This window comes from Onychostruthus taczanowskii, unplaced genomic scaffold (assembly GCF_017590055.1).
Source record: "Onychostruthus taczanowskii isolate IOZ18803 unplaced genomic scaffold, ASM1759005v1 scaffold1, whole genome shotgun sequence".
NCBI lineage: Eukaryota > Metazoa > Chordata > Aves > Passeriformes > Passeridae > Onychostruthus > Onychostruthus taczanowskii.
This window is the reverse complement of record NW_024496525.1, coordinates 4,319,417-4,344,323: the sequence shown is the minus strand read 5'-3', so window position 1 is coordinate 4,344,323 and position 24,907 is coordinate 4,319,417. Positions and strand designations below refer to the sequence as shown.

At 42.7% G+C, this 24,907-nt stretch overlaps 3 protein-coding genes across 5 annotated transcripts in view; all 3 read right to left on the bottom strand.

Moving 5' to 3' along the window:
• Window positions 1-545: 545 nt before the first annotated feature.
• On the bottom strand, window positions 546-6,344 carry LOC121333221 (acyl-coenzyme A thioesterase 1-like). The gene is made up of 3 exons (XM_041399379.1): window positions 5,805-6,344; window positions 4,278-4,480; window positions 546-3,247 (listed from the first exon to the last, which is right to left on the bottom strand). Exons 1-3 carry the CDS (start codon window positions 6,256-6,258, stop codon window positions 2,645-2,647), a joined length of 1,260 nt encoding a protein of 419 aa, XP_041255313.1. The 5' UTR covers window positions 6,259-6,344; the 3' UTR covers window positions 546-2,644.
• A 984-nt stretch (window positions 6,345-7,328) lies between these two features.
• On the bottom strand, window positions 7,329-17,928 carry JMJD7 (jumonji domain containing 7). Its single transcript, XM_041403109.1, has 10 exons — window positions 17,839-17,928; window positions 16,433-16,539; window positions 15,927-16,060; window positions 15,217-15,370; window positions 14,052-14,305; window positions 13,515-13,571; window positions 13,001-13,096; window positions 10,660-10,736; window positions 9,432-9,591; window positions 7,329-8,036 (listed from the first exon to the last, which is right to left on the bottom strand). Exons 1-10 carry the CDS (start codon window positions 17,926-17,928, stop codon window positions 7,948-7,950), a joined length of 1,218 nt encoding a protein of 405 aa, XP_041259043.1. The 3' UTR covers window positions 7,329-7,947.
• MAPKBP1 (mitogen-activated protein kinase binding protein 1) overlaps window positions 15,977-24,907 on the bottom strand; it is a 100,616-nt gene continuing 91,685 nt past the window's right edge. For all 3 annotated transcript variants that reach the window (XM_041409073.1, XM_041409163.1, XM_041409242.1), the window contains 2 exons: window positions 21,925-22,010; window positions 15,977-20,909 (listed from right to left, as the gene is read on the bottom strand). In XM_041409073.1, the coding sequence (XP_041265007.1) occupies window positions 20,616-20,909; window positions 21,925-22,010 (380 nt within the window). In that variant the 3' untranslated portion in view covers window positions 15,977-20,615. The remainder of the gene's footprint in view (window positions 20,910-21,924; window positions 22,011-24,907) is intronic.

Genomic DNA, 24,907 nt, shown 5'->3' with positions numbered 1-24,907 from the left:
TGGGCTAAATCATCTTTTCAGCAGAAGAAACATTAAGTAGTCAAAGTCTTCAGCAAAATGCTGAAGAACATGCTTAAGAACAGGCAGAAGTGTTTTACTGAAATTAAGCCATTTCCAGCTATTTTGTGTTAGTCTGACATCAGTTTCCAGTTTCTATTTCCTGAAGATAAGCTTCCAACCTGAGTTTAATTTTAGAAGCATTCCCAGTGCAAGTGAGTTGCCTCGAATATTTTCCAGTACATGGCACAAAGCTGCTCAGCTACATCAGCTTTTTCAGTCTTTCTTGTCAGATGCCATCCAAGTGATAAATAAAGGGCTTTTAAGTGGGTAGCAAAGCTGTCATTCCAGAGCAACAAAAGAAAGAGGTCCTATGTGCTGTTGTCATCAATGGAGTTACCAGTCAGCTCCCTTTCATCCTCTATTTTCAACACTCTTTTCCTCTTTTCCATTAACTTGACTGCCAAATGTGACAACATAACTGGATGAAAGCATCACTGACCACACTGTTGATTTACTGATGGAAAGCATTTTTATTTGTAATGATAGTTTCCTATAGATAATGTATTTTCTTGGAAGGTCACCATTTTGTAATTCAAACTACCCATTGATCTACCCACTGAAGGCTGGGAAAGCTTGGTTTCCCCTCAGAAGGGATTAAAATAGATGTGAGTTATCCCACAGGCTGGAAACCAACACACTGTTTTGTATAAACCCCACTGTGTTCAGTAAAAATAAAAGAACAGAATTACTCATACCACAGAGAAACTCACAGCCTAAGACCCTGAGTCTGAGGATAATGTAGATCTGCAGCCCAGGGTTTTTTGAATACTTCAATAAAAAAGAAAAATTAGGGAAAAGAAAATGTCCCTTACCCAGATGAAACTGCTTAAATGTGTTTGACTTTCCTTGTTGTTATATGTTACTCAGCTGCCAGGTCCCCCCCACTCACTAAACATCTGGAACAAACAGTCCATGCAGGACGTGGGCACACACGGGACAAACAGAAATCAAGTAAGAGGCAACAGCATAAAATTTGATGGATGACCAGTATGGGTGAGCAGGAGAGAGATGTCCCCACTCTCAACTACTCACACCTTCAGCTACGTGGTACCCAGTCTGAGGAACGGGGTTCAGGAAAACCAGAAGTACCTGAAGGGAGTGTCTGTGCTGAATAAATTGTATGAGAGAATCTCCACCCCTCTGAGGCCCAATGTGCTCATTTTGAGTGACCACTGCCTCCCTGAAGCAAGAAAACTAAGGGCATGGTTCCTCCCTCAGCAGGATCCAGGCTCCTACAGGGCTTTTGTCTCAGCAGGAACTAGAAACCAGGGACTACACAGTCAAAGGCAAGATTTTTCTACCTCATTGCAATGCAGAGTCTTCCAGCTCCTGCTTGCTTCTGTTGTCAGGGTATGAGTCTTGACTGCTCCAGGAGGGAGAATCTGCTCCACTGATGCTATTTGGTATGTAACTGCTGTTTGCCACTATCCCACAAAAGCACAAGGTAGATTACAGCCCCCCTTGGCAGGTTTGGACACTGGTAAAGGGTAAGAAAATACACATTCTTCCCAGAAGGTGAGGTCGGTCCTCTCTTGAAGAGTGGCATTTCTTAGCTGTCACTGAGCCCACAATTGTCTGCTATAGTGGCAGGACCACTGAGGCAGCTCACCTCACTGGGCTCCTGGGAACTCAGCAGCATTGGCTTTACTGCTCCCCCCAAAATGAAGACAAACTAACTTTCACCGTATGAGACCAAGTACTTGGCACATCTGTGTCACCCCATGTTGAACACTGCGCAAAGCCACAGACCCCAACACTTCTCTTCCCAACAGGAGGTGAGGACTTCTGCTCATGACTTCTTCAATCCAGTGAAGTGACAGCTTGTGGCTACACCGAGATTGTTCCTTAATGTATTGGCAGGTGCACAGATGGTTGAAGGCTTCATTCAGGTAATCTCAAGCAAACTGTGCACACACAGATACACTGCACATTGAACTCCTTGAGTAGTGCAGCAAAAACTTTACCCTAATATGGAACTTATATGGACTCAGCAGGAGATATAACCAGGGCAATCTGGGTAAGATTCATTTCTGGGTTTTGAGGTATCAGAAAAAAAAAAAAGTTATCACTGCACGTCAGATTAAGCCAGAAGAGTGCCTCTTCCCTTAGCTGAGATCAGAACTGGTGCAACCTTTTTACTATAAAATGGGAGAAAACAATATACCAGGAGGAAAGATGAGTGTACTAATGTGTTGTCCAACAAAACTGCTGTTTATATCTAGGTTAGTTAAAGGTACAAAACTAAACCATTGAATGGATAACTCCTCCTGTGAGAGTATTTCCTCTTATGAAAGGAGATGGCTGCAGATTGAGGGCAAAGATAGGTCAGCACAAATGTGATTTAGATGATGAGACGCTGGGTTGTTTTTAGACTACAGCACAGATGGTGCTAGTCTACTGTGAAGCTGGGGTCAGAAGTCAACTGAAATTCAACTAAAAAATGGGAAATTATTTGGGGAATGAAAATAAACAACTATGCAACAGTGGAGTTTAGAGGAAGGCAGTCCAGGAAACTTCTAATGAGTTTCCAAGATCCAGTGAATGCTGAAATACCATCCCTGGCCAGCATCTATGACAGGTTTCACTACAGCTTGCTCTTAGGGATGTCTGAGTCCATCAAATGTTGCCAGAAAAAGGCCTGTATCCTGCGCCACGCATCTTCTTGGGCTTTAGCATGCTCTTTCCACTGCCCTCCCCAATGTATCAACATCCCAAGCACCCTGTGGATTGAAACTTTGCACAGAGGCAAGTATGGTGGCTCCAAGAGGTGCCCTGCTCCAGAGTAGGAGTAAAACTCCACTTCCCGGCCGTGCTGCTGAAGGCGCTGAACAGCATCCCGGCAATAGAGGTCACTTTTCCAGTTCATGTCATCCAGTCCAGACAGGAAGAGGAACTTGGCTAAGGACTTCTCCACAGGAATGCGACAATCCCAAGTTGCTGGGTCCATGTGATCATCTAAGACATCTGAAAAATCTACTATTCCAGACTCATCGCTGATCTTCATCCTCCCCAAGTCATATGGGTGGACAGGAATAGTGAAGCCATCCCCCTTCAGGGGAACAAAGGAATTAAAACTACTTCCAGATATGCTGACAGCTGCCTTGATGCCAGGTAGAAATGTGGCCATGGAAAGGGCTAGATCACCTCCTTTAGACAAGCCCAAAACACCAATGCCAGTATCTTTCACCTGAAACAGAATAATGAAAACAGTAATATTAACTACTCTTTATTTCCTGAGCTGACATAACCTCTCCAGATCTGCTTTCTCACGCATCCAACTAGGACCAATCATATTTTTCCCCTTCCCTCTCTCTGCTCAGGTTATATTACTCCTTCATCTATCCCTCTGCTGAGCCTCCAAAAGAATGACTACAGCATCTACAGCTCTCAACATTTCTCCTCCTGTTACACATTTGCCTCCTGGTGAGTAACAAAGCATCCTTGCTCCCTCCACATCCCAGCTCAGCCTGCTCTCAGTACAGTGCCTTTTACTGCACCTCTCTCCAAGCCACTTTTTCCTGGGTTTACTTGCATTGAATGTCTTCATTGTAGTTTCTTCTCTCCTACAGCTGACCTGTTATTTTCTGTTTTGTCTTGGAAGACATAATGTTCATTACACCTGAGGCTAAATGAGCCCAATATCTGTTTAAATCAACTTATTTCTAGTGAAGGCCCTTCATACTGAATTCTAGATGTTTCAAAGCTCTGGAACAAGACAAAGAAGCAAGGCTGAATTCTGCTGTCACACTGCCTACAATCCTCGTGTCCATGTGATAGAAAGTAAATAACTTCGAAAAACAAATACACATTCAGTAGCATTGCATTAAAAATTTAAATGCTACTTGATTTCTCTTAGTCACTTTTGGGTTAACTATGATGATACATTGCCATAAAGTGTCTTTCTTGTCTCACACACTTGTTCAAATACAGCCTCAGCTTCTTAAGATATGTCACACCTCCAGTGCTACAACTGTAAAGGATTCTGTTGTTAGTGTATTTTATTACTGTCCTGCAAAACTTACTCAGAATCAAAAGCCTGTAATATCTCAGAAACAGTAAAAAATCCAATGGATTTTTTCCCCTTCTAAAATCTTAAAAGATGCAAAACTAGTACAAAATTATGGTTTCCTGCTTAAGCAGTTTAATACTTCTAGTCTAGAAACCGATTAGCAAACTGGAAAATAGTGTCAGGAAGAGCACTATAATTTGTCTCTTACCTGCTGCTGCTTACGCAAAAAGTTCACAGCCTCCTCAAAATAGCTCAGTTCAAGGACCTCTGGCATAGCAGGGATATCTTCAAAGGACATGTAAGCAAGAGCCAGAGTCACAAAGCCTCTGCTAGCCAGGAGACTTGCTCTGTATTCAATAAGACCTCCTCCAGATCCATACAAATCAATAAGTCCGGGGAATGGGCCAGGTCCTGCAATGAAAGGAGGGTGTATACATAACCAAAAGAAAAGTTCCTCTGGGTATCCTTTTGTGGTGCCTCTTCAGCACACATCAGGACAGTAGATATCAGAAGAAAATCATCCTCTGAAGCTTTCCATGGTGGGTATCATTCTCAGGAACACACAAACTGACTGTAAGGACATGAATTTGCACATCTCTTTTCTCTCTCAGGAACTCATTATAGGAAGTTCACACATTGGATAGACTTCCCTGATCCTGAATTTCAGATGGCATTGGCCTACAAGTCCTCAGGCCGTTGAAGAACAGTGAAGAAACAGTATTACTGCAGGAGTGGCTCTTCCTTAGGCACTATGCTAGCAGACATGCCATGTTGGGAATACTTGGTTTATGAAATACTTGGGTTATGAAATACTCACAAATGCCAGAACTGACCTGTGCCAATTCAGGCTTCAGTAAGATCTGAGTAACTACCCCTGAGCTCCTCAGTTCTCCTGCAGCAATAGGACCTTCCTTTCCTGATCTGGTCTGCTCATTCTCACAGCCAGATTTCCCTTACAAGATGTGGTGTTGCTGCAGGTGCAAGGGACTGTTTGTTAATTACAGAGCAAGACAGCCATGTTTAAGTGTCATTCAAGGAACAGAAACAATTCAGGCTTAAAGCAGCTTTGCACAGGATCCACTCTCAGCACTGTCTGTGTATAGAGTCATAAAATATGGCACCTGTTTAATTAAAGACCTTGCTTTTCCCATTTGTCCCCCATCTCCCTAAGTATCCCACGCAGTCCAGCTGCCCAGTCAGGAAGAGACTTCTTTCTTTGGCTTTTCCTTAGCTAAAGAGGGACACAGAGAGAAAGGTCCAGAACCTGCAGGAAGATCTGTAGAAGCTGCAGAGGGCAAGGTTCTTCAGCATAGACTGGCTGTAGCCTGAGTCCAGTGCTTCCACCATGCCTTGTCATTTTTCACTCCACAGCCAGAGCTGTCACGCATCACAGCTCTGCCAAGGACCAGGGACCTCTTTGTCCTGTCAGCTAAACAGAAAAGCTAGGAAATAAACACACTGTTTGACAAACCTCTCACCGCAGAAGAAGTCAAGACACTCAACTAGATCAAGCAGGAAACACCTTGTGTTACCACTGCTGCCCTCTCTGCACCACCGTACGGCAGCGCCTGCTCCTCTTTGCTCTGCTGTGATGATCCAGGTACCTGCACCAGGCACAGGCTGAGGGAAGTGTTAGCTGAGGCTTTGCTCTGGGTTGCTGAGTGCATTCAGGGACCACGGGAAATAATACGTAGTGTCAGTCATACATGGAAAACCAGAATGGAATTAAACTCACCAGGAGGGAGGAAGAGGGTTGCTCTGAGACGACCTTCTCTGACCGAAATCCTCTTCACCCCCTCTCCTAAAAACCATCGTTCATTGGTGCATTTTCCCAGCAAGCGGCTCGTGTCCCCACGGCCCTCATACACTTCCAAGTCCACACAGAAAGGGGTCAGGACGTTCCTCTTTGCCAGCCGCTTATAGGGCGTTTTGGACCGCAGAGCCCAGAGCAGCCCCATGGGCTCCACTCCCAAGTAGCTGCCCCCCAGCGCTGGGGAGCGGCTGAGGTCCAGCTCCCCGCTGCTCTCAGCCCTGTAGAGAGCGTGGGATTGGAAAAGCTCCCCGCTCTCGTCCACCAGGCTGGCTCGGAGGATGACCGGCTGCTGCGGCTGCAGACCGGCCACACGGATCTGCACGGGCTCATCGAACAGGCACCTGCGGGAAGGCAGGACGGACACCTGCACCGCCATCCCGGCTCGGCTGCGCGGAGAGCTGCGGCCCTTCCTGGGGCGAGGCACCGACCGCCCGAACTGCGTGAGACACGAGCCTCGGCAACCTGTCCCTTCTCGGGATTAAAATCTGTGCTCAAAGTCCAGGAGGAACCATCGTGAGCACTTCCTTCAGTCGGCCGGCACGGGCTGCTGGGAGCCGTAGTTCAGAGCCCGCCTCCCTCCGCACTCTGCGGCTCGGGCGGCACGGTGGCACCGGCCACTTGCACGGGCACAAGCTGCCACTTGTTCCTGGCGAGTGCTTTTACTTTTGGTCACAGAGAGAGACTAAATTAAAAACCTCAAAGCAGCAAAAAGAGGTATCCCAATTGCCGCGCTCCAAAGCTGCAGGAAATCCCAGATTTGGAAGGCTTGGGAGCCTTCGCCAGGGCACAGTAAACACAGACAAGCTTCAAAGCCTAAAGTGCATGACATCTTAATCTCGCCACGAAACCAAGCCTGCTCTAGTCCCCCTCCAGCTTTCTGCAATGTTTGGACAAGCACCACAAGCTAAAATGAAACTTTATGCTATAACTATGTCTTTTAAAAAGCAAAAGAAACAAAGTCAAACAATTACTCTTTTTTTTCCTTCCCAATAATTAATTTCCCCCATATTGATAATGTTTCTAAGGAACTGTTTGAAGATTTGACAATAAACACCAGCTTTTGGTTTTCATAAACAACATTACTACATTTTTGCAATGTCTGCATATTTAAAAGCCTTCTTGTCCAACCCTGGGGGTCTCAGACTCGTGAGTTGTCCCATCCCATTCTGTGGAAATACAAATGGGAATTATGGCTGTTTGAACCATAACAACTTGACTGACCATGCACTAAGCAACAATTAATGGCAAAGGAATGAAACAATCAGTGAGCTTGCAAGCTGCAGAATCACACCTCATGCCATGAGATCACAGATGCTATGCAGATTGACTGCAGCTCTGGCAGAGCAACTCTAAAATCATCCCTAGGATGTAAGAGATTGCAGTTATGTTTAAATACAGCAGTGAAAAGAAATAAAAAACAGCACTAAAAACGTGTAGCTTTTTATTGGAAAATAGCCAACATTGACTTTTGCATGTCCTCCTAGATGTCCTTCAGCCATTGTTTACTTTGGAAAAAAAAGTAAATTAGTATAGAAATAAGCTTTAAACTGACCTATTTATTGCAGAAATTGTAGTTTCTCACCATCAAAATATCACAGCCACTGAACTTAAAGAATTACAACAGGACAGACTTTTGCCTTAAACAGAATGCATACATTGGACTGTTGCAGCCTGATGCATAGAGCAGATCCTTCCTTGTCCACTTGGGTTGTAATGAAAACAATCCGTAGATCTGAACAGTCAGGGCTTCTGGTTTGGGATTTTCAAAACCTGGATTGTCTCCATTCACATTCTATTTTTCTCACCATCACCAAGGCAACATGCAAAGACCTCAAAATCAAAGTTCTACTTATAAACCAAAAAATCCGGCCAATTGCTCTGGACTCTGAAATCAAGAAAAATAGCCATGATGTGTTCAGCAGGCATTGTTGACCATAATTTAATGTTCAGATCTTTTTGGGGGAATCACATTTGTACTCCAGTCACAGATGCTGATGATTGCATCACATCAGAAGCAGGCATCACATCAGAAACAGACATCACAGGCTCGAGTCTCCCACCTTTGCTATAGCATTTTCACAGCTTTTGTGAGACAATCTAGTAGTTGATAATAGCTGTACTTAATGTCATATTCCATGTCATACCAATAATTCACTGAGGAGACAAGAAAAGGGAAAAACATTTTAAGGCTAGAATGCAATGATTTATCAATGTGTTCATAGACTGCTTTACACACTTCAGTTAGTACAGGCTTTTCCTTACTACTGACTGAACTTAGAAATGAGCAAATCTCTGACTACAGCTAAAAACAACAATGGAGTTCTTCAAAAGTGCTGCCAATGCAACTGTGTCTTAACCCAAACCAACTTCAGACTCTGTATTGGAGATTCACTGGAGCAGAAGATGGCAAAACAGTAGCTTAGGAACAGTGTGTTTCTATTTAGACAAAAACCACCAAACTGCAAAGTTTAATATCTGGATGGGAACCTTTCTTCCTGTGTAAAGGATGGCAAATTCATCACTACTTCACAGTGGTCATCAATCAGACAGTGCTTTAATTCTGCTTCCCTTGCTAATTTTGGGGTATGTCTCCTAGGAAAATTAAGCCATACACTAATATTATACCAATGCTTCTTGGTGGAAGATATCCTCTAGCCTCAGATATTCACTGGACCAGACAAAGAGAATATTGATTTTTCAAGTGTATACAGACTGTACTGCAGTTAACAGACTAAACGACAAATAAACTCAAACTCTTTGATATTTCTGCTAAACAGAGAAAAAAAAAAGTGGCCAGGGGCTTGCAGCTGGAAACAACTCTACTTTTTCAAAAAAATCTTTAAGGTCTGATACAGCAGCACTGGGAAAAAAAATCATAATTACTGCCTTAATGCTAGATCATCTTTTTATCACAGAATCACAAGAACTGAAAAAAGGGCTTGCAATATTTGCAGTGTTATACAAATACTAGTGTTATGCTGCTCAAAATATTTTTTTCTTTAACAGCATTATCAGGATTATTCCAGACAAAGAACAAGCAAAAATTCCAGCAAAAATCTCTTCCTCAAACCTTGCAAAACTTGCACAACATAACAATAATGCCTTGTACCATCCCCACCCCTCCACATGTACCAAAGGAGCACTGATGGAAATTCTGGAATTCACTTGAGGAGAGAAGAAAAAAAAAAAGAAATAGAGAGATGATGATAAATCCTACAAAGAAAGCGATGACAAGTTTTTTGGTAAGTGCAGGGGAACAGTAACACAAACACAACGTTATTAACAAGGTAAGAGACTGGGTCAGAGCAGACTTCTGCTCCTTTGAAAACAGAGTATCTTTCATGTTGTGACGACAAAGGTATGAATTATAACCAAAATTATATATGCAAGGAGACAGCCCCATGGGATCTGTCAAGATTGTTATTCCCTCCTACAGAGAGGCAGATAACCTTAAAGGAACTTTTGCTCCCAGTGGTGCTTTGCTGTGGGATATCTAGCTGCACACCCACCACAGTTCAAAAATGTATCTGGAAATACTGTCTATTTTACCTGCAATACAGCCATGAGATTGCTGAACATGATGGAACCAGAGAGAAGGCAGATATAACATCTCACCAGCCTTCACGGTACACTGCAAAGGTTTTGCCTGAGCATACTCTGGATACAGTTCTAGATCTGGTTTCAAGGGGTCCAGAGGGATCCAGGGCACCTAAAGGCAAAGGAGTGTGTATATGGTACTGACCCTGGCAAAAAATTCCAGCAAGCTTCCAGAAAAACAACTGATAATCAAACTCACTAGGTTACACAACATGTACTTGGTCTAGCAAAACATGTACAGCTACACAGCTTTCCACAATCAATTGGGAATAGGTCAAGGATGCAAAGATGTGCCTCCTTTGGTGATGCATTTCTAACTAGAGAAAAGGCAATAAATGTCAACCATGAAACTGCAGTCTCGTGGCTCACTTTCAAAACATCTCCAGCCCCTTAAGTTGCTTTTTCTTCCTATATTCAGTATTTAAATACTTTATCTGCAGCACTCTCTTTAGAAATTCCTTTCTTCTTCTTAGGCTCTCTGGTGTAATTTTTACTCCCAGCAGCTGAAACATCCCTCCTTTCTAGGAAGTCCCTTTTGCCTGCATTAATTCTTTCTCTGCCCTACAGAATTAAAAACCTCAGCATTCCAACCTTGCTGCATTACAGGAATGAAATTCCATGAGCACCAGTCTGGAAACAGAGAACAAGCCCCAGTTCAAGTTCTGTTGTAACATTACTCATACTTTGCAGAGGCAAAAGGCAAGGGATTCAGATTCTACTGAGACTTGTAAAGTGACTCCAGATCTAAACATTTTAATCAAATAAATATTGCTGCTACTAAGAAAATACAACTTGTTCATTCAGACAGGTACATTTTATTGCACTGGGTGATACTACTGTGAACATGAGTAGAGGGCCAAAAGAAAGTGAATGTAGAGGGGTCTATTTCAGGCATAATGAAATCAATTCCCTTCTTGCCAACGCATACAAAAGTTCTTTAGTGGATCTATTAAAGTCTGGTGCAAGGCAACAATTATATTAATTGTTTCAGGTGTGCAGTAAAGATTTTTCTGGAAGCTGGGTATCCTTTGCAAATAGTAAAATACAAGTGAAATATCTGGGCATTCTCTTTCCAGTAAGGAAGGATTTCTAAATATCAACCAATATGCTGAGTTTGAGGGCTTAGCAATGCCCCAAACTCTCCCTACTGTATTAACTGCATTCTCTATAAACTTTTTACCTTCTCTGCAGTCTTCTCATCCACAATTTTAAATGAACCATCTTCTGATACGTGGTAGGTTGCTGGCTGATACAGCTCTGGAACCAGAGAAAGAATTAAATTATACAATTCAGAGAACTTAATGGCAGTGCATGCCACACTTTCACCAAGAAAAATTAAGACAAAACAACTTTCAACTTACTGTACTCACTACCCTTCCCTTTTTCCATTTCAAATTTTATCCAGTTTTTAATATACTTTTATTTCAGTCAGTCTGAATAATACTTATTCTCCTCCAAGTCCGTTTGTATGGCAGTCCTATCTTGTTCCAGTAACTGTTTTCTTTCCTTTTCAGAAGGCATAAATGCACCCCTGACTTACACATCATTCTATAGTTGGGTGTTCTATCTTAGGTCAGTCTAACAAAGAAGCACTCACAAGAGTTATTAGTGACTTGTGGCCAGTCTTTCATTTCTAATTTTAATTGACAGGGCTCAACAATTGCTTCAGATACTGCTGGTTGCTTTTCTTTCATTGCTTCAGCACTTGTGGTTTTCTAAGCCCTCCCTTGAGACAGTTTCTCTCCATTAATTAACCAAATGCTCCAAAAGATGGAATTCTCTTTTTACTACACACTATGAAATGTAAGCATTATCTCTGTTCTATGCTTTAACAGTCACTTGTTTTACAAAGTAGGACTCCTATAACACACATATATTTCATACATTCACATACATAAAACACCACCTGTCCAAAAAAGGCTGAGATGGGGTTGTTCAGCCTGGAGAAGAGAGAGTGCTGGGGAAACCTCACTGTGGCCTTCCAGTACCTATAAAGGGCTCATAAGAAAGATAGAGGACTTTACCAAGGCCAGGACAAGGGTTAATGATATCAAACTGAGACAGGGTAGATTTAGATTATATACAAGGAAGAATTTTTTAACAATGAAGGTCATGAGGCACTGGAACAGGTTGCCCAGAGAAGGTGTGGATGCCCTGTCCCTGGAAGTATTCAAGGTCAGGCTGGATGGAGCTTTGAGTAATTTGGTCTATTGAATGGCAGGGGCATTGACTCAATGATCTTCAAGGTCCCTTCCAACCCAAACCATTCTGTGATTCTATGACTTCAAGGTTGTAAGCAAAATAAAAACAGTATAAATAAAATACTGTAGCAGCACACATCTAGCCAAAATTTTATTTCCATCATAGAGCACTCTGTCTGATGGTTTGAAAACCAAGGAATGGGGAAATTAAGTCTTATGAGGTATAAAGTTAAGCTGTCTGTCTTTCAGATGACTCTGCAATAGCAATGATTGCAGTGCACATAGGAAAACCACACAAAGAAACAGAAAACAGGCAGTGTGAAGCAATGCTGTCATAAGAATCTCTTTCTTCATTTCTCAGTTTTCAGAGATTCAGTTAGTAGCTTGAATATTTCATTAAAATACAAGTAATCTTTTAGCTTCCTGGCTTTTTTTTTTTCCTAGAGAAAAGCAGGTAGGTAGAATCCAAACCTGTAAAACAACAAAGATGACATGCTACAACACTGACAATATACTTAAATAATTTAAACATTCTAAAGCTGAAGAGACTGCCACAAGCATCACAAAATCAATTAGGTTGGAAAAGACATCAAGAGATGAGATCTGAGATCACCTGAGATCATCAAGTCCAAGCTATGACCGAACACCACCTTGTCAACTAAACCATGGCACTAAGTGCCGCATCCAGTCTTTCCTAAATCACCTCCAGGCACACAACTTCACCACTCCCCTGGGCAGTCCATTTCAATATCTAAGCACATTTATGTGAAGAAATTCCTCCCAATGTCAAATCTAAACCTCCTCTGGGCACAACTTGAGACCATTACCTCCATCTGTCACTGGTTGCCTGGGAAAAGAGCCTGACCCCCATCTTGGTACAACCGCTTTTCCAGGAGTTCTAGAGAGTCGTAAGTTCCCACTTGAGTATCCTTTTCTCCAGGCTAAAAAAACCAGCTCCCTCAGCTGCTCCTCATAGGAATTGCCCTCTGGAACCTTCACCAGCTTTAATGCCCTTCTCTTACCTTGCTTCAATATCTAAATGTCCTACCTGAACTGAGTGGCCCACAACTGGACACAGGACTCAAGATGAGTGAAGCAATGACCTCATTACTTTCCTGGACTAGAAAACCTGGCCTCAGAATAACATTTGTATTACAAACTACCTGCAGCATGAAGTAGAAGAGATTTTTGTTCACACTGGAAAGCTTAACACTGCATAGACACCAAAATGTTACCACAGCTTCCTTTTTTCACATCTTTCAGTGTTTTAGTCTGTCCTCCTTCCAGCCTTCAGACACACTGCACAGCAAAATGATGTACCATATGGGATGAAGGGACGGTCACTTGGTGGATGCAGTAGAAAATATTTCTCTCCAGATACTACACAGTACAAGTTCTCATAATGATCTTTATGTACTAGGATTGAGAAAAAAAAAAAAAAGAGAAATGGGGAGAAAGACAATATCACAGCTATTTCCTTCTCTGCAGCAGAAACTACAGTAAACTGAAAGTATCAGTTTTCCCTATTATAATCAGATTGCTTCTTCCTCTTGCAGCCAGTGGAAAAGTCACAATATCATGCTGTAGCAAAGGCATTCAATGAAGCAAATTGTCAGTGCCTTGCCAGACCCAATGCCAGGTAAATGCACCCAGAGACACAGCAGCAGGAGGCTCAGAAGGGCAGAATAAAGACTGCAAAAAAAGCATGTTAAAATAGAACTGCCCTGTCAGAAAAACCACACCATTCTCCTGAGCCACTAAGTCAAAACAAGCCAGCTTAAACTTGTGCTGAAATCACCAGAAGATTTACACTGCCTTTACATAGGATACGTACAAGATGTCACAGCAGCTGACTCCCCAAGCCAGAAATTCACAGCATCAGGCTTCTTCCCTGTATGGTTAGGAAAAAGAAATATATGACAACAACAAACTGTCATTTTTAAAAAACATTTCAAATAATTTTCTGCCAAATTCTGTCCTATAACTTCCTTCATAACTATGACAGATTTCATTGCAAATAGCACTCTGTGAACAACAGCAACCTCCTTCTACACTGCAAACACTAAGCCAAAGTATGACTCTATCAAAGAAAAGCCAATCAATGTAAAGAAGCGTTAGAGAACCTCTTTTCAGTTGTGAGGGTCCCAATACACAACAAAGATACTGATTTCAGAGAAATCCAGCCCCAAAACTTGGATTACTCTATTAGGTATTTTACCACTTCTGCTTTCTGAGAGGATGAAATCAAACTGAGCTGCGGCATTCAGAAAGAGAACAAGTATTCACCATGCAGTGAATTGTTTTAAATGTGTATGATTGTTTTAAAGCTCCATGCAAAATATTTACTAAATATGAGAGATTAAGGGTTTACCCAGTGCCTCACTCATCCATGGTATGTCAGGCTGCACATCACAGACAAGTTCAGGGAACTCCTCAGTGAGGTTTGAGCACTGCTTCTGCACATAGAATACGTTGGGAGAGGTCACTTTCTTCTCCACAATGTCCAAAAAGTCCATGAAAGGCATTTGGCGCTCCTCTGGCATGACAAAACGGTCCTGAAACACTGCATCTGCATAACCATTTGGTGTCACTGCCACACTCACCACCTTGGGACCTACCACCTCCCTGCAAAACAAATCAAAGGTTTATATCCAGGCCTGCAATTAGCTCTTATATTACATACTGCTTATTTTAAAAACATGTTTCAAGGACAGCAAAAATAAGATGCCTGTCTCTCCATGGATGGGTGTCTCTAGATTAGATTTTCTGCTGTCTGGTAAGGACTCCGACATTCTGCTCCAATTGTTCCCCGCAGTCAAGGCAACTCTAGTTTCTTTTTCTTCTCTGAATTCTCTCCTAAGAGGACAGTTCACAAGGGATCTCCCTTTTCCTCCATGCAGACAGAGGGTCCTCTTTGGCCACTTCTTTTCACCAGTCATGGCAGAGCTTGATATTGTGGCCATTAAACTCAGTCAAATCCAAGGGTTCACATGTTCAAAAGCAACTGAGCAGGGAGAAGGGGTAGACAGAAACTGATAGATACACACCTCATGAGGCTAACAGCCCTTAGTTCCATAAGATATTTAGCTTTAAACCCCACAGAATTAGATCTGACCCATAGATACTAGGTGTAACCACAAATCCTCTCTTAAAAGAGGACTTTCCATTAAAATTTCAGTCACTGTAAAAATGCTCATCCTTTCGTTTTTTGAAGAAAACGCAGTGTGCTCAGTCACAAACAAGTCAGTCTGTTCTTACACCATTATAGCCCCACTCCAGCTGTGTGGGTTTCAATAGCCTGAATTTGTTGGTTGCACACAGCCACAACACCACCCTCCTGGCTGCATCGGAACTGGGAGGGCAGCATACATGCAAGGAAGACACTTACACCTGACCTTGGGAAGACGGAGCACCTTCATGCAGAACCAGGAAGGAATCTGGGCTAATCTTACGAATAAGAGTAAAGATTAACCAAGGGGTTTCTGGTGAGGTCACCCAAAACTGAACACCGGTCCTGCTCCACAGCTCACTCATACCTGAGGTATGCTGAGGTCCATTTCTTCAGAGCCGGCCAGTGGCTGATGGCATTGCGAATTACACAGGGTTTATTCGGACTCACCCACTCTCGATAGAACTCCAACGGGGACGGAGGCCTATCAAGATAGGGTACGGACTCCGGCCAGCCCAGCTCTGTCCAGGCAAACAATAAACAGCGTTACTCAGCATCCCAGGACAACGGGACAAGCACCTCCTGCCAGCACACAGGCTTCACAAGCCTCGCCATGCTGACACCAAGCAGTGCTCCCCACGGATCCAGAATGCCTCTGCTAAAACCCAGAGGGTGTTAGGGCACTTTCAGAGCCAGATGGAAACCTCAGGCCAGCGCCTGAGGATAGAGGGATAAAGGGCCTGTGCCACAGGAAGTGAACACAGAGGTGATACCACAGGATGATTTTTTGGAAGCTGAAATAGTGCTTTGTTTCGCTACTTTATACACAGAAAAACAACCATTAAAGGAACGTTTTCTCGAGTTTCGCTTTCTTCTTGCCGGGGCCTTTCTGCTTCCCTTTGACCTCGGACCCACCACACGCCGGCAGCACAGTGGGTGCCGCTGATCGCCCCACGCCGCTGCCGCTCGCCGAGGCAGCAGCGGGCAGGCCGGACCCGGGGCCGGCCCAGCACCACTGCCCGCCCCGGGCGGGGTCACCGCGGCCTCCCCCGCCCCGCTCCGCGCTCCGGCGCTCACCGCGGGCCTCCCACCGCGGGCGCAGTTCTCGAGTGAGCCCCGCAGCTCGGTAACAAATGGTCACGTTTTTATTGAAACAGTTTAAGACACCAAGTACAAATGGATACAGAGTTAAAAACAGCTCCCGGGGGAGCCTCACAGTGCAAAAAAAAAAACACAACAACAAAAAAAAACAACAACAAAAGGAATTTTTTATTATTTTCCCAAATAATAATTAAAAAAAAAAGACAAAGTATTATTTTACCTAAAGCCGAAAGTATAAAAACACGCATTTATAAATAAAGCAGGAAGGGGTTTTCTGTTTGTGTTTTAAAGGAGTGAAGGAAGAGGGCAGTGCAGGAAGGGGCACAGGGCGAGGAGTGCCTGCCCGGAGCAGGAGGGACGCGCGGGGCGCTCATGGCTTGTCCGAGCGCGGCTGCCCCGCGCGTGTCCCCGTGTGACACGAACACAGCCCCAGCCGCCCCGTGTCCTTCACAGATCTGAAACATGGGACACGCCCGACTTACCCAGAGAAGGAACCACCTGCTCTCTCGGGGGGGCTGCTAGAAGACCTGTCTACCATTTCAATGAGGTTTTTGTCATTTAGTGTCCTGCATACTACACATCCAACGGGCTGGGGGGAAGACACTATACATGCATGAATTTACCAAGGGTGTTTAAATACCTGCATTTCTTTTTTTTTTTTTTCTTATATATAATTATATACATATTCGTTCTTCTTAAAAAATTAAGTTGGTATGTTTCTACTCCCAGAAAGAAACGTCCCAATTCCTCTGAGTCATGATGAAGTCTGCAAAACGGGTAGGCTGGGGAGGGGGCTGCTGTAAGGCCATGCCCCAGTCATCACCTGGGAGATGGCATGGAAAGGAGAGGACAACCTGAGAGAGGAGGTGGAAGAAAGGTGGACTCCCATACACAGCTCCTGAGTGCTGCTGAGGGATGGGGAGGAGGAAGGTGTTACCTGCTTGCAGCAGGAAATACAACAGTTTGCTGCCCTTTCTGGTAGCAGCCTTTCCTACTGTCCCAATTCAAGAGAGCCCTTAAACAAACTGAGGGGTTCCACAGGCAAAGCAGTACTATTTGCAAGATGGAAAAGAAACCTAAAACTTCTCATTTTGACCAGGAATGCTGGGTTGAAGAGGGGAAAATATATGTAAAGAGGATAGGTAGATCCAAATTATTTTTTCAGGCTTTATGTTAAACAACTTATAATACAAGTATCTTGCTGTGCCTATGCTAACACCCACACAAACCAGTAAGAGGGATCACAAACCATTAAGAGGGATAGACTCATATTTATTACCTCCTCTGACAAGCCTCTTGACTTCCCAGGCAATTACCATTCATTATTTCTCTACCTGGCCCAATGGACAGCCTGCAGTGAAACATATTCACAAGGTGCAAATGCAATTCATTTATGTTCTTTTTGTTCTGTAAACTAGAGGTTTTAGGAATATTTCCTACTGCCAGCAATAGGAAGTTAGCAGGGAACAATTAGTTAGATCAGTCTTAAATCATAAAGAGCAACACTATCCCCCTCACCCCTCTCAGCAACAAACTTGTGGCACCAGCATATCCTTTACTGGGCTTCTATTCGATTCAAAACATCAAAGCCTTGAACAAGCAGCTCAGGACTTTGCCATTGAAAAAAAAAAAAAAAGTTGCTTAGAGAACAGTTGCAAGAGAAGAAGCAAGAGGCTCAATAGAACATATTTAAAAACAAACTCTTTCCCATTCATCCTTCAATTACAGATCACCATCTCCAAGTCCTATATCTACTTTCCTGAAGCCTTTTTATATTGTATCATTCACAGGTATTGGCCAAATGGTATTCTTCAGACCAAGACCATATCTACTTCTACTGTTTTCCTGAGTCTCCTACATACACTATTCTAAATTTATTTTAAACTACACAACCATTCTCCAACTGATCTACTTGCCCAACACTTTTCTCGCCATCATTCTGATCAGATTTTACCTCTGGTTTTCTGTATACAGCCATGACCCCAAGTAAAATCCATTCCAGGAAACAAAACCCACTCTGATCAGCTTAAAAATCAGATCTGCTTCACACAACTTATTTCCAAGGAGCTTTGTTTCATATCTCTATGCCAGCTTTGCTGGTTGTTGCCCTTTACTTTCATGGTAATTTCATTCTCACCACTCAGCTCTTCTGTATCATCTCTGAGCTTCTTGTCACTACCTCAATGTTTAAATAATAAAATGGTATAAAATTGCACAAGGAAGTAATATAAAGGACCCTCAAACCATTATCAACAGTACCAAAATATACCTGGGTTCAAGGGGCTGCTATATTTCCTGAGTGTCTTGTGGCCCCAGTACAGCAAGAAATTCCCTGTATACTAGGACATATGTTCACAGTCTGAAAGTGGAGGAACCGGTCACCTCAAAAGCAAGCTTGACCCACACTAACTTCCATCACAGACCCAACATGACTGTTATCACACATTCCACTCATGGCATCTCCAGCTCACCTTTACACTGCCAGAAAGTTCCTCTCTGGTTTCCAACTCCTTCCTTTGCAAAACCTGTCTGTGCAAGAGAAGCTGCCCATGGGACCGAGCACACCAGCGGATTCAGCAGAATACAGTGCAGAGACAGAACTAGAAAATAACCCCTTTAAAGTTTCAGTAAAAGCCCATGGAAGGAAAGGTTAGCAAGGACACCTGAAACATGATTAGGCAGATTTCAATTACAGGCAGAAGGAGCTGGAAAGCTCTCAAAATGTTTCCCATACTGCCATGTCCTGAAGCACTCAGCAGTGATCAGGCAGCAAACCTGTTAGGGGAGAGACAGAACTGCAGATTATTCAGCCCTAGAGTTACTCAGGAGAAACAGGTTGTCCTGTGCCAGTCTGGCCAGACCAGCAGAAAAAAGGCTGCACTGCAGATCTGCAGTCACAGAAAGACAGAGAAGTCAATAGACCACATTTTCAAGTGCTACAGGGTTTCAGAGAAACAGCAGCCAGGACAGTAAAATGAAAAAAAACCTGCTTCCACCCTGTAACCTCTGTAACCAAGTGATGCAGCCTCTGACTGACTTCCACAGATGCTAGCAGTCTCTCTCCCATCAAATTCTTGTTGCTTGCATTAGTTTTACGAACTCAGTTTACACTGTGCTGTCTTAAAATAAATGCAAGACTGACTGGAGATGCAAGAAATAAAACACTTTGTGTATTTTCCCCTGTTGTTGAAAGGAGCGGGAGTAAGGGGGAAGGTGCTGAAAAATTTCATTGGTTTAAAATTGTTTTTCTTAGCTTATGTCATTGACCTAAAAAACATCGCTGGACAATTTTAAGCCACAACAATTTTAAGTTACAAGTTAGCATGAGTTTAGAGAAGCTCCACAGGGCAAGAAGAATATTGCACATATAAAGGCAAGAAGAGAAGATGCTGTTTCTCAGACCAGAAATTCATGAAAAGCAAAGAGGCTAGAGGCAGGGGAAATGATGGTCATCACACCCCAAAATATCTCATTTGAAGTTCTTAGGAAATAATTTTGTGTGGGGATTTGAAATAGCTTTACAAAATGTAAAAGAATCACAGCTTTCTTGGGATGTAAGTATTCTGTTTTCATGTAAAGGCAAGGAGAAAACATTTTCCTATCACAGTGAACAAATGACAGAGATGAGCCATGGCACTGAAGATCTCTCAAACCCATAGTAACACTGTATGAGATGGAAACCAGCTTTTCCATGTCACTTCTCCAAAAATAAATCATAACAAAGTCAATATCCAATTCCTAATCATGAAAGCTGGCTGAAACAAACTTTTGTATTGTATCTAAATCCAATTTTTAAAATGTCTGCAGAAAACCCAGTCTGAAGTATTCAAATTCCAGATTAAAAACAGCACTATGAATTCATAAAGTAATCTCCAAAGCATGGCCCAAGGGATACTGAGCCTTTCCCTGGAGGTGAATGCAGATAAAATACAGTGTGGGGACTGTCTTGACACAATAGCAAGGCAGACAGGGTTGTCATAACAACAGCAGGATTACTGCAGGGAACAAAACTAAGGCAGGAAAAGCAAGAACAGCAAGACAAGATCTAAGCAGAAGAACAGTTCATTAATTGCACAGACACTCCAGCCTGTCTCCCTGTTGGGGATTTATAATACAGAGATTGTTTCTCGCTGGGATATGGCAAAGGGATTGACAGTTTTTTTTAAAGGACAAAGGTAAGAGCCACAAACGTGGCACAGAGCAACAGTCAAGAGAAATAAATTAATAAATAAGCCCATAAAAAGTCTGATTCTTGATGCTCATGAAGTCTTGGAGAGGAAGGGGTTGGCTTCACATGGACTTCTGCTTTTAGTCAGCAGTTCAGAATTTCTTGGATAAACTGGATTTTCTTTGTATTTTTAGGTGTCAAACATCTGACCTCCTGGCTATGAAGAAATTTCAAGGCAATTTCTCCTAACTCCTCTTTCAAGACTTTGTTTAGAGACAGGAAGTTGAAGACCATTGGGAAACAAATATTAAAACTGTGGCCAGCACATTGTTAAGAATTGGAACCAGTCAGTTGTTGGAGCCTGAGGAAATCAATTATATAAAGGGATCCCCACCAGCCATAGACCAGCTGATGGTAGCATTGGTGTGAAGCTCTCTTTGTGGTCCTCTTCTTGTGATTATTTCTGTGTATTCACAAACACCCGTAAGCCACCCCTCTTAGAGTTTTTTGTCCATGCGTCGTTCCACAGCTTGCAGCAATAGCTCTGAGTACTGTTCCAACAAAGCAAGTGTCTGCTCATCTCCCAAGCTCTTGGGACTTGGTAGATTGGCACCACATCCCTCATTCTGTGGGCTAGGGTTATCTTGTGGCTTCACCAGTGCCTCCTTTTCTTTTGGAAGCTCTTCTGCATCCTTCAGAGAGTCCAGTTCTCTCTTCATTGAGGAGAATGTTTCTGTCAGGAGGCCTGCTATTTTGTCTTTGTCAGTAGAAGATTCCATATCATTTAGTACCTGAAAACAAAGAGGAGGGGAAAACAAGGAATGCATTGGGGTTCAGATAGAGCATTGGGGTTCAGATTATAGCCCTTTAGGGAAGTAAAGCCTTAAAGACTTGCAGACCAATCAAGTCTACTTTTCTTCAACATTTGAGACTGCCCATTTAGACATATAGCAGGACATGCATCCAATACTCCCTAGCTGCACAAAATCCAGAGGCATTAGTCCAATAGGACAGAGATGGGAAGCACATTTTTGGGCAGTGTTCCCCTTATAGTGGGCTTAAGGAGGTACTGTGTTTCCCAGCTGCAGCACAGGGCCACAGTCACTGGTCCCTCCTCTCTGCCAAATGCAGCTGGTCCCAGGAACACAGCAAGGTCAGAGAGCTTATGCAAGTGCTGTGGCCAGAGCTGCGGAGGACCATGTGGCAGATGTTCACCATCAAAGTCTCACACTCATTGCAGGAGACCTGACAGATCAGTGCTAAGCAAAGAAACAAAGAGCTGTTATATTGCTCTGCATGTAGCTCTGGTCTGGAGGTGAGAAGGACAGGAGAAGAGCTGCATGTTCTTCTCACAGCTGGATTCCCATGGTATCCCACAGTTGCTAATCCTTTTCCCAGGCATCAAAGTCAAAGAACAGATGGGTAATAAAACTCAAAGCTACTGTAATATTTCATATCCCTGAAATACTGTATAACTGTTAAATAATTCCCTAATACTCATTTGAAAAAGAGCATACTGTTATCCTCAGTTTACAGAAAGGCTAAACTGACTGAAATTAATTTATTTGCTCAGAGTACCATAGCAAACCACTGGAAAATCCAAGAGCTGGAAATCAGGAGCTCCTGTATCCCTGGTTCAACTTGAAGGTGCAGTCAAGGGGACAGCCAGGCAGCTTGTATCACTGAACTCACAGTCAAGAGAACACCTTGAGGCAGCAAGCACTTACACTCTGTGTAAGATGTCTTTGGGCTGCAAAGCCCAGCCACTGTACCAGAGTCCACGTGTGAGGTCACTCAGTCACTCACCCTGCGGTAGAGGCGAAGGGCTCTGCGCATGCTGTCCTGGAGCTCGGACACCACGTGCTCACACTGCTCTATGCTGATGCCCGACTCTGGAGGGGGGAAAACATAAAAGCACAAGGTAAGCACAGACACTCCACTATCCACAACCTCACAGTCTGGTAAGAAAACAGGTTTTTTAATACATATCTGAAAGAACATGCACACGCAACTTGTCATTCAATATTTAGGGCTGGTTTGGCAAATTATTAAATTGACACATTCTGTATGAGCTTTCCTTCATACTAACTAGACATGCTGCTTGCTTCAAACACCCCTGTTTTTCCAGTCTTTAGACTCTACAAAGTCAGCAATGTTTTTCCTCAGATTGCACATTTTTGTTACAGTCACAGTCACAGATTACCCATGTGATTTCCAATTACAATTAAAGCCATTTTTGTATGAGGGCTTCCAGTGGCATGAGGGCCTGATCCAAGCCCTCTAATTTAGCTTCTATGTAGTTAGAAATCTACAAGCTTCCCCTCACACATCCTTCTGCACACTGTATTAAAAGCACAGAGGATGATGGATTATACTGAATTATTGCAATGTTCTCTAGTGAGGACTGAGCTCCAGAACAGCTGTGACAGGCAAACTTAGTCAGAACAGAATTGCATTGCTGAGCAACCCATGACATACACTGCTGATACACCATAATCCAAAACTAAAAAATAAAAGCAAGCAACTGAAGGACAGATCTTCTGCCTGTCCCCACCAGGTATTATCTCCAAAACATGAGTTGAAGGCCTGCAATATTTATACAATAAACACGTTCATGAGTTAGACATAAACCAAGAACAAAGGCATAGACACACAAACACAATCTTCAATTTGCAAAAGTCTGGACAAAGGACATTCAACTTTCTTTAGCTACCCAAGTCAAAAATTTTGTCACATTAGCACTGTTATTTCTGCAATTCTAAGAACACCATCTTTGAACAGAGTGGAGAGGACCTAAGCTAATTTTATTAATACATCTAGATGATGCATAAACAAATACAGTTAGAAAAACATCTACTTATACATAAACAAAAACATCTACAAAGAACAAAGGGGCATGAACAAATCCTTCCATCTGCATCCTTTGATCCTAAATCACCCGTGGAGTCTGAGGACAGTGGGCTTCAGTGCAATCCAAGATTCTTGATTTCTGCCCCCCTCCTTCCCTGTTTTTGTTTGAAACCAAGCTGTTTCTTCTCATTTCTCTTTTCTGGATTTCTCCTCTGATCATTGTTTTTGTGCTGGTCTCCAGCTCTGGGAGGCTCCAGTCAGGAGAAAGATCACAAAAACTGATATAAATGCTTAAGTAATAGGCATTTTCTGCCTCTCGGGTGTGCAGAGCAGAGCTCTTCAGAAACTAGCAGAGAATATTAAACACAGCAACAGTATTAAGCACATCTACAGCATTTTAACTGTAGATGTCAAAATGCTTTAATAACAACAATTAAGTCTCTTTATTTGCAGCTGTTATACAAGCAGGGAATGGAACGACAGAAAAATTAAGTGGAAATCCAAAGTAGCAGTGCAAGTCAGAAGCAGAACAAGTCTCTATCAACCCTACAGTTTTCACCTAAACTGCCACATTGCGGTTCCCAGAAGCCACAGTAAGTTGTTGACAGCAATAGCCAACTAGGATCTAAACAGCTTTTCCAGCATCTACCATTAAAAATTTGGGATATGTGGTCTGCAAGAAGCTTAAGGTTGACAGCTGCCTACTGAGAAAAAAAAAAAAATTGCAATCCACAGTGTTGTATCATTCTAAGTCACTAAAGGATGTTGTTAAATATTCTGTCAGGGTGTGCTATGTCTTGGGAGTTGTTAAAAACAAAAAAAATCAATACTGAAAAAAAACCTTGCTCTTTATCTGTGCTACCTGTGTAAATTCTGCAAACTGACCAAAAACCATTTGCTATGTAGCTTGATTCACAAATCTAGAAGAGAAAACTCAGCCTAAAGAGCACAGACAACTACAATTCTGCTGTAGAATGTGATTCCACAGCTTCAGGCTGCATCTGGTGCTAGAAGAAACCTTCCCCCTCTAGGGGGAGGGTCTGAAAATTTCAGTTGCACTCACTATTCTTCAAAGCAGCAACAGTGTGATAACTGCAGGTCCCTTAGACAAAACATCACATTTCCTGTTTTACATAATAGTGCTTCAGTCTTAAGGTGTTTGATTCCTCTAGAAATGCAAAAAGAAAAACAACAGTGCATCAAAACCAGATTAAACCTTCTGCAATGTTTTGGTGCAGAAATGTTGTGCTTAACCATATTGTGTTGCGCCATTCTGATGAATGGTGCAACAGCCTGCCACCACAGAAGGTAATTGATCACAGGGTTACAGAGCTAACCCTTCTCAGATATGAGTAAGAACAACACAACAAAAGGGATAAAAGCTGTATAGCCCCTTAAGGTACAAGCTATCAGTGCAGTAGTTAACATTCAGCTTTCTAATGCACACCTCAGAAAGGTGTATTTCCTTTCTGATTGTGACACAAAAGAAAAATCTCAGGAGATGGTATGGAACTAAACAGTGCCACAAACTCTGCCACTGGAGGTTTTCCTGCCTTGGAGGGCAGGATTTCTGCTTCAATTTGAACTTATCTGCTAGTTTTCATTTGATTGAATTACCTTAAACTGAGACCTGCAACAGATCTTAGAGCTGTTTTCAGCAGGTGAAAGTTTTTCATTTTGTACCTTTTTCTCCAAACTAGAGATAATTCAAAAATTAACTGCACATTTTTTATGTTCAAACCCTGCACATATTCAGTTTGCAGACATGTCTTCAAAGCAGAGTGATAACAGCACAAAGACCTGCTTGAACTCACAGGTAGTTACAATAAGGAGCTCACTTGCATGAGCTTTATCTCATGGGAGAAAATTGTATCCAAACCCTTCTGGACCCTTTGCATATTAACAAAGGAAAGTTTGAGCTGCCTGGCATAACTTCACT

Bases quoted from the DNA above. Each gene is read 5' to 3' on its own strand.
- LOC121333221 (XM_041399379.1), bottom strand. From the start codon at position 6,258: ATGGCGGTGCAGGTGTCCGTCCTGCCTTCCCGCAGGTGCCTGTTCGAT. The intron at 4,481-5,804 runs GTGAGTTTAATT...CTTTCATTGCAG, and splicing joins AACCCTCTTCCTCCCTCCTG to GACCTGGCCCATTCCCCGGA. The intron at 3,248-4,277 runs GTAAGAGACAAA...ATTCTGTTTCAG, and splicing joins TTTTGCGTAAGCAGCAGCAG to GTGAAAGATACTGGCATTGG.
- JMJD7 (XM_041403109.1), bottom strand. From the start codon at position 17,928: ATGGCTGTATACAGAAAACCAGAGGTAAAATCTGATCAGAATGATGGC. The intron at 16,540-17,838 runs GTAGTTTAAAAT...TCTTCCCCCCAG, and splicing joins ATCAGTTGGAGAATGGTTGT to CCCGTTGGATGTGTAGTATG. The intron at 8,037-9,431 runs GTAAAATAGACA...TTGTCTCCTCAG, and splicing joins ATCTCATGGCTGTATTGCAG to TGAATTATTGGTATGACATG.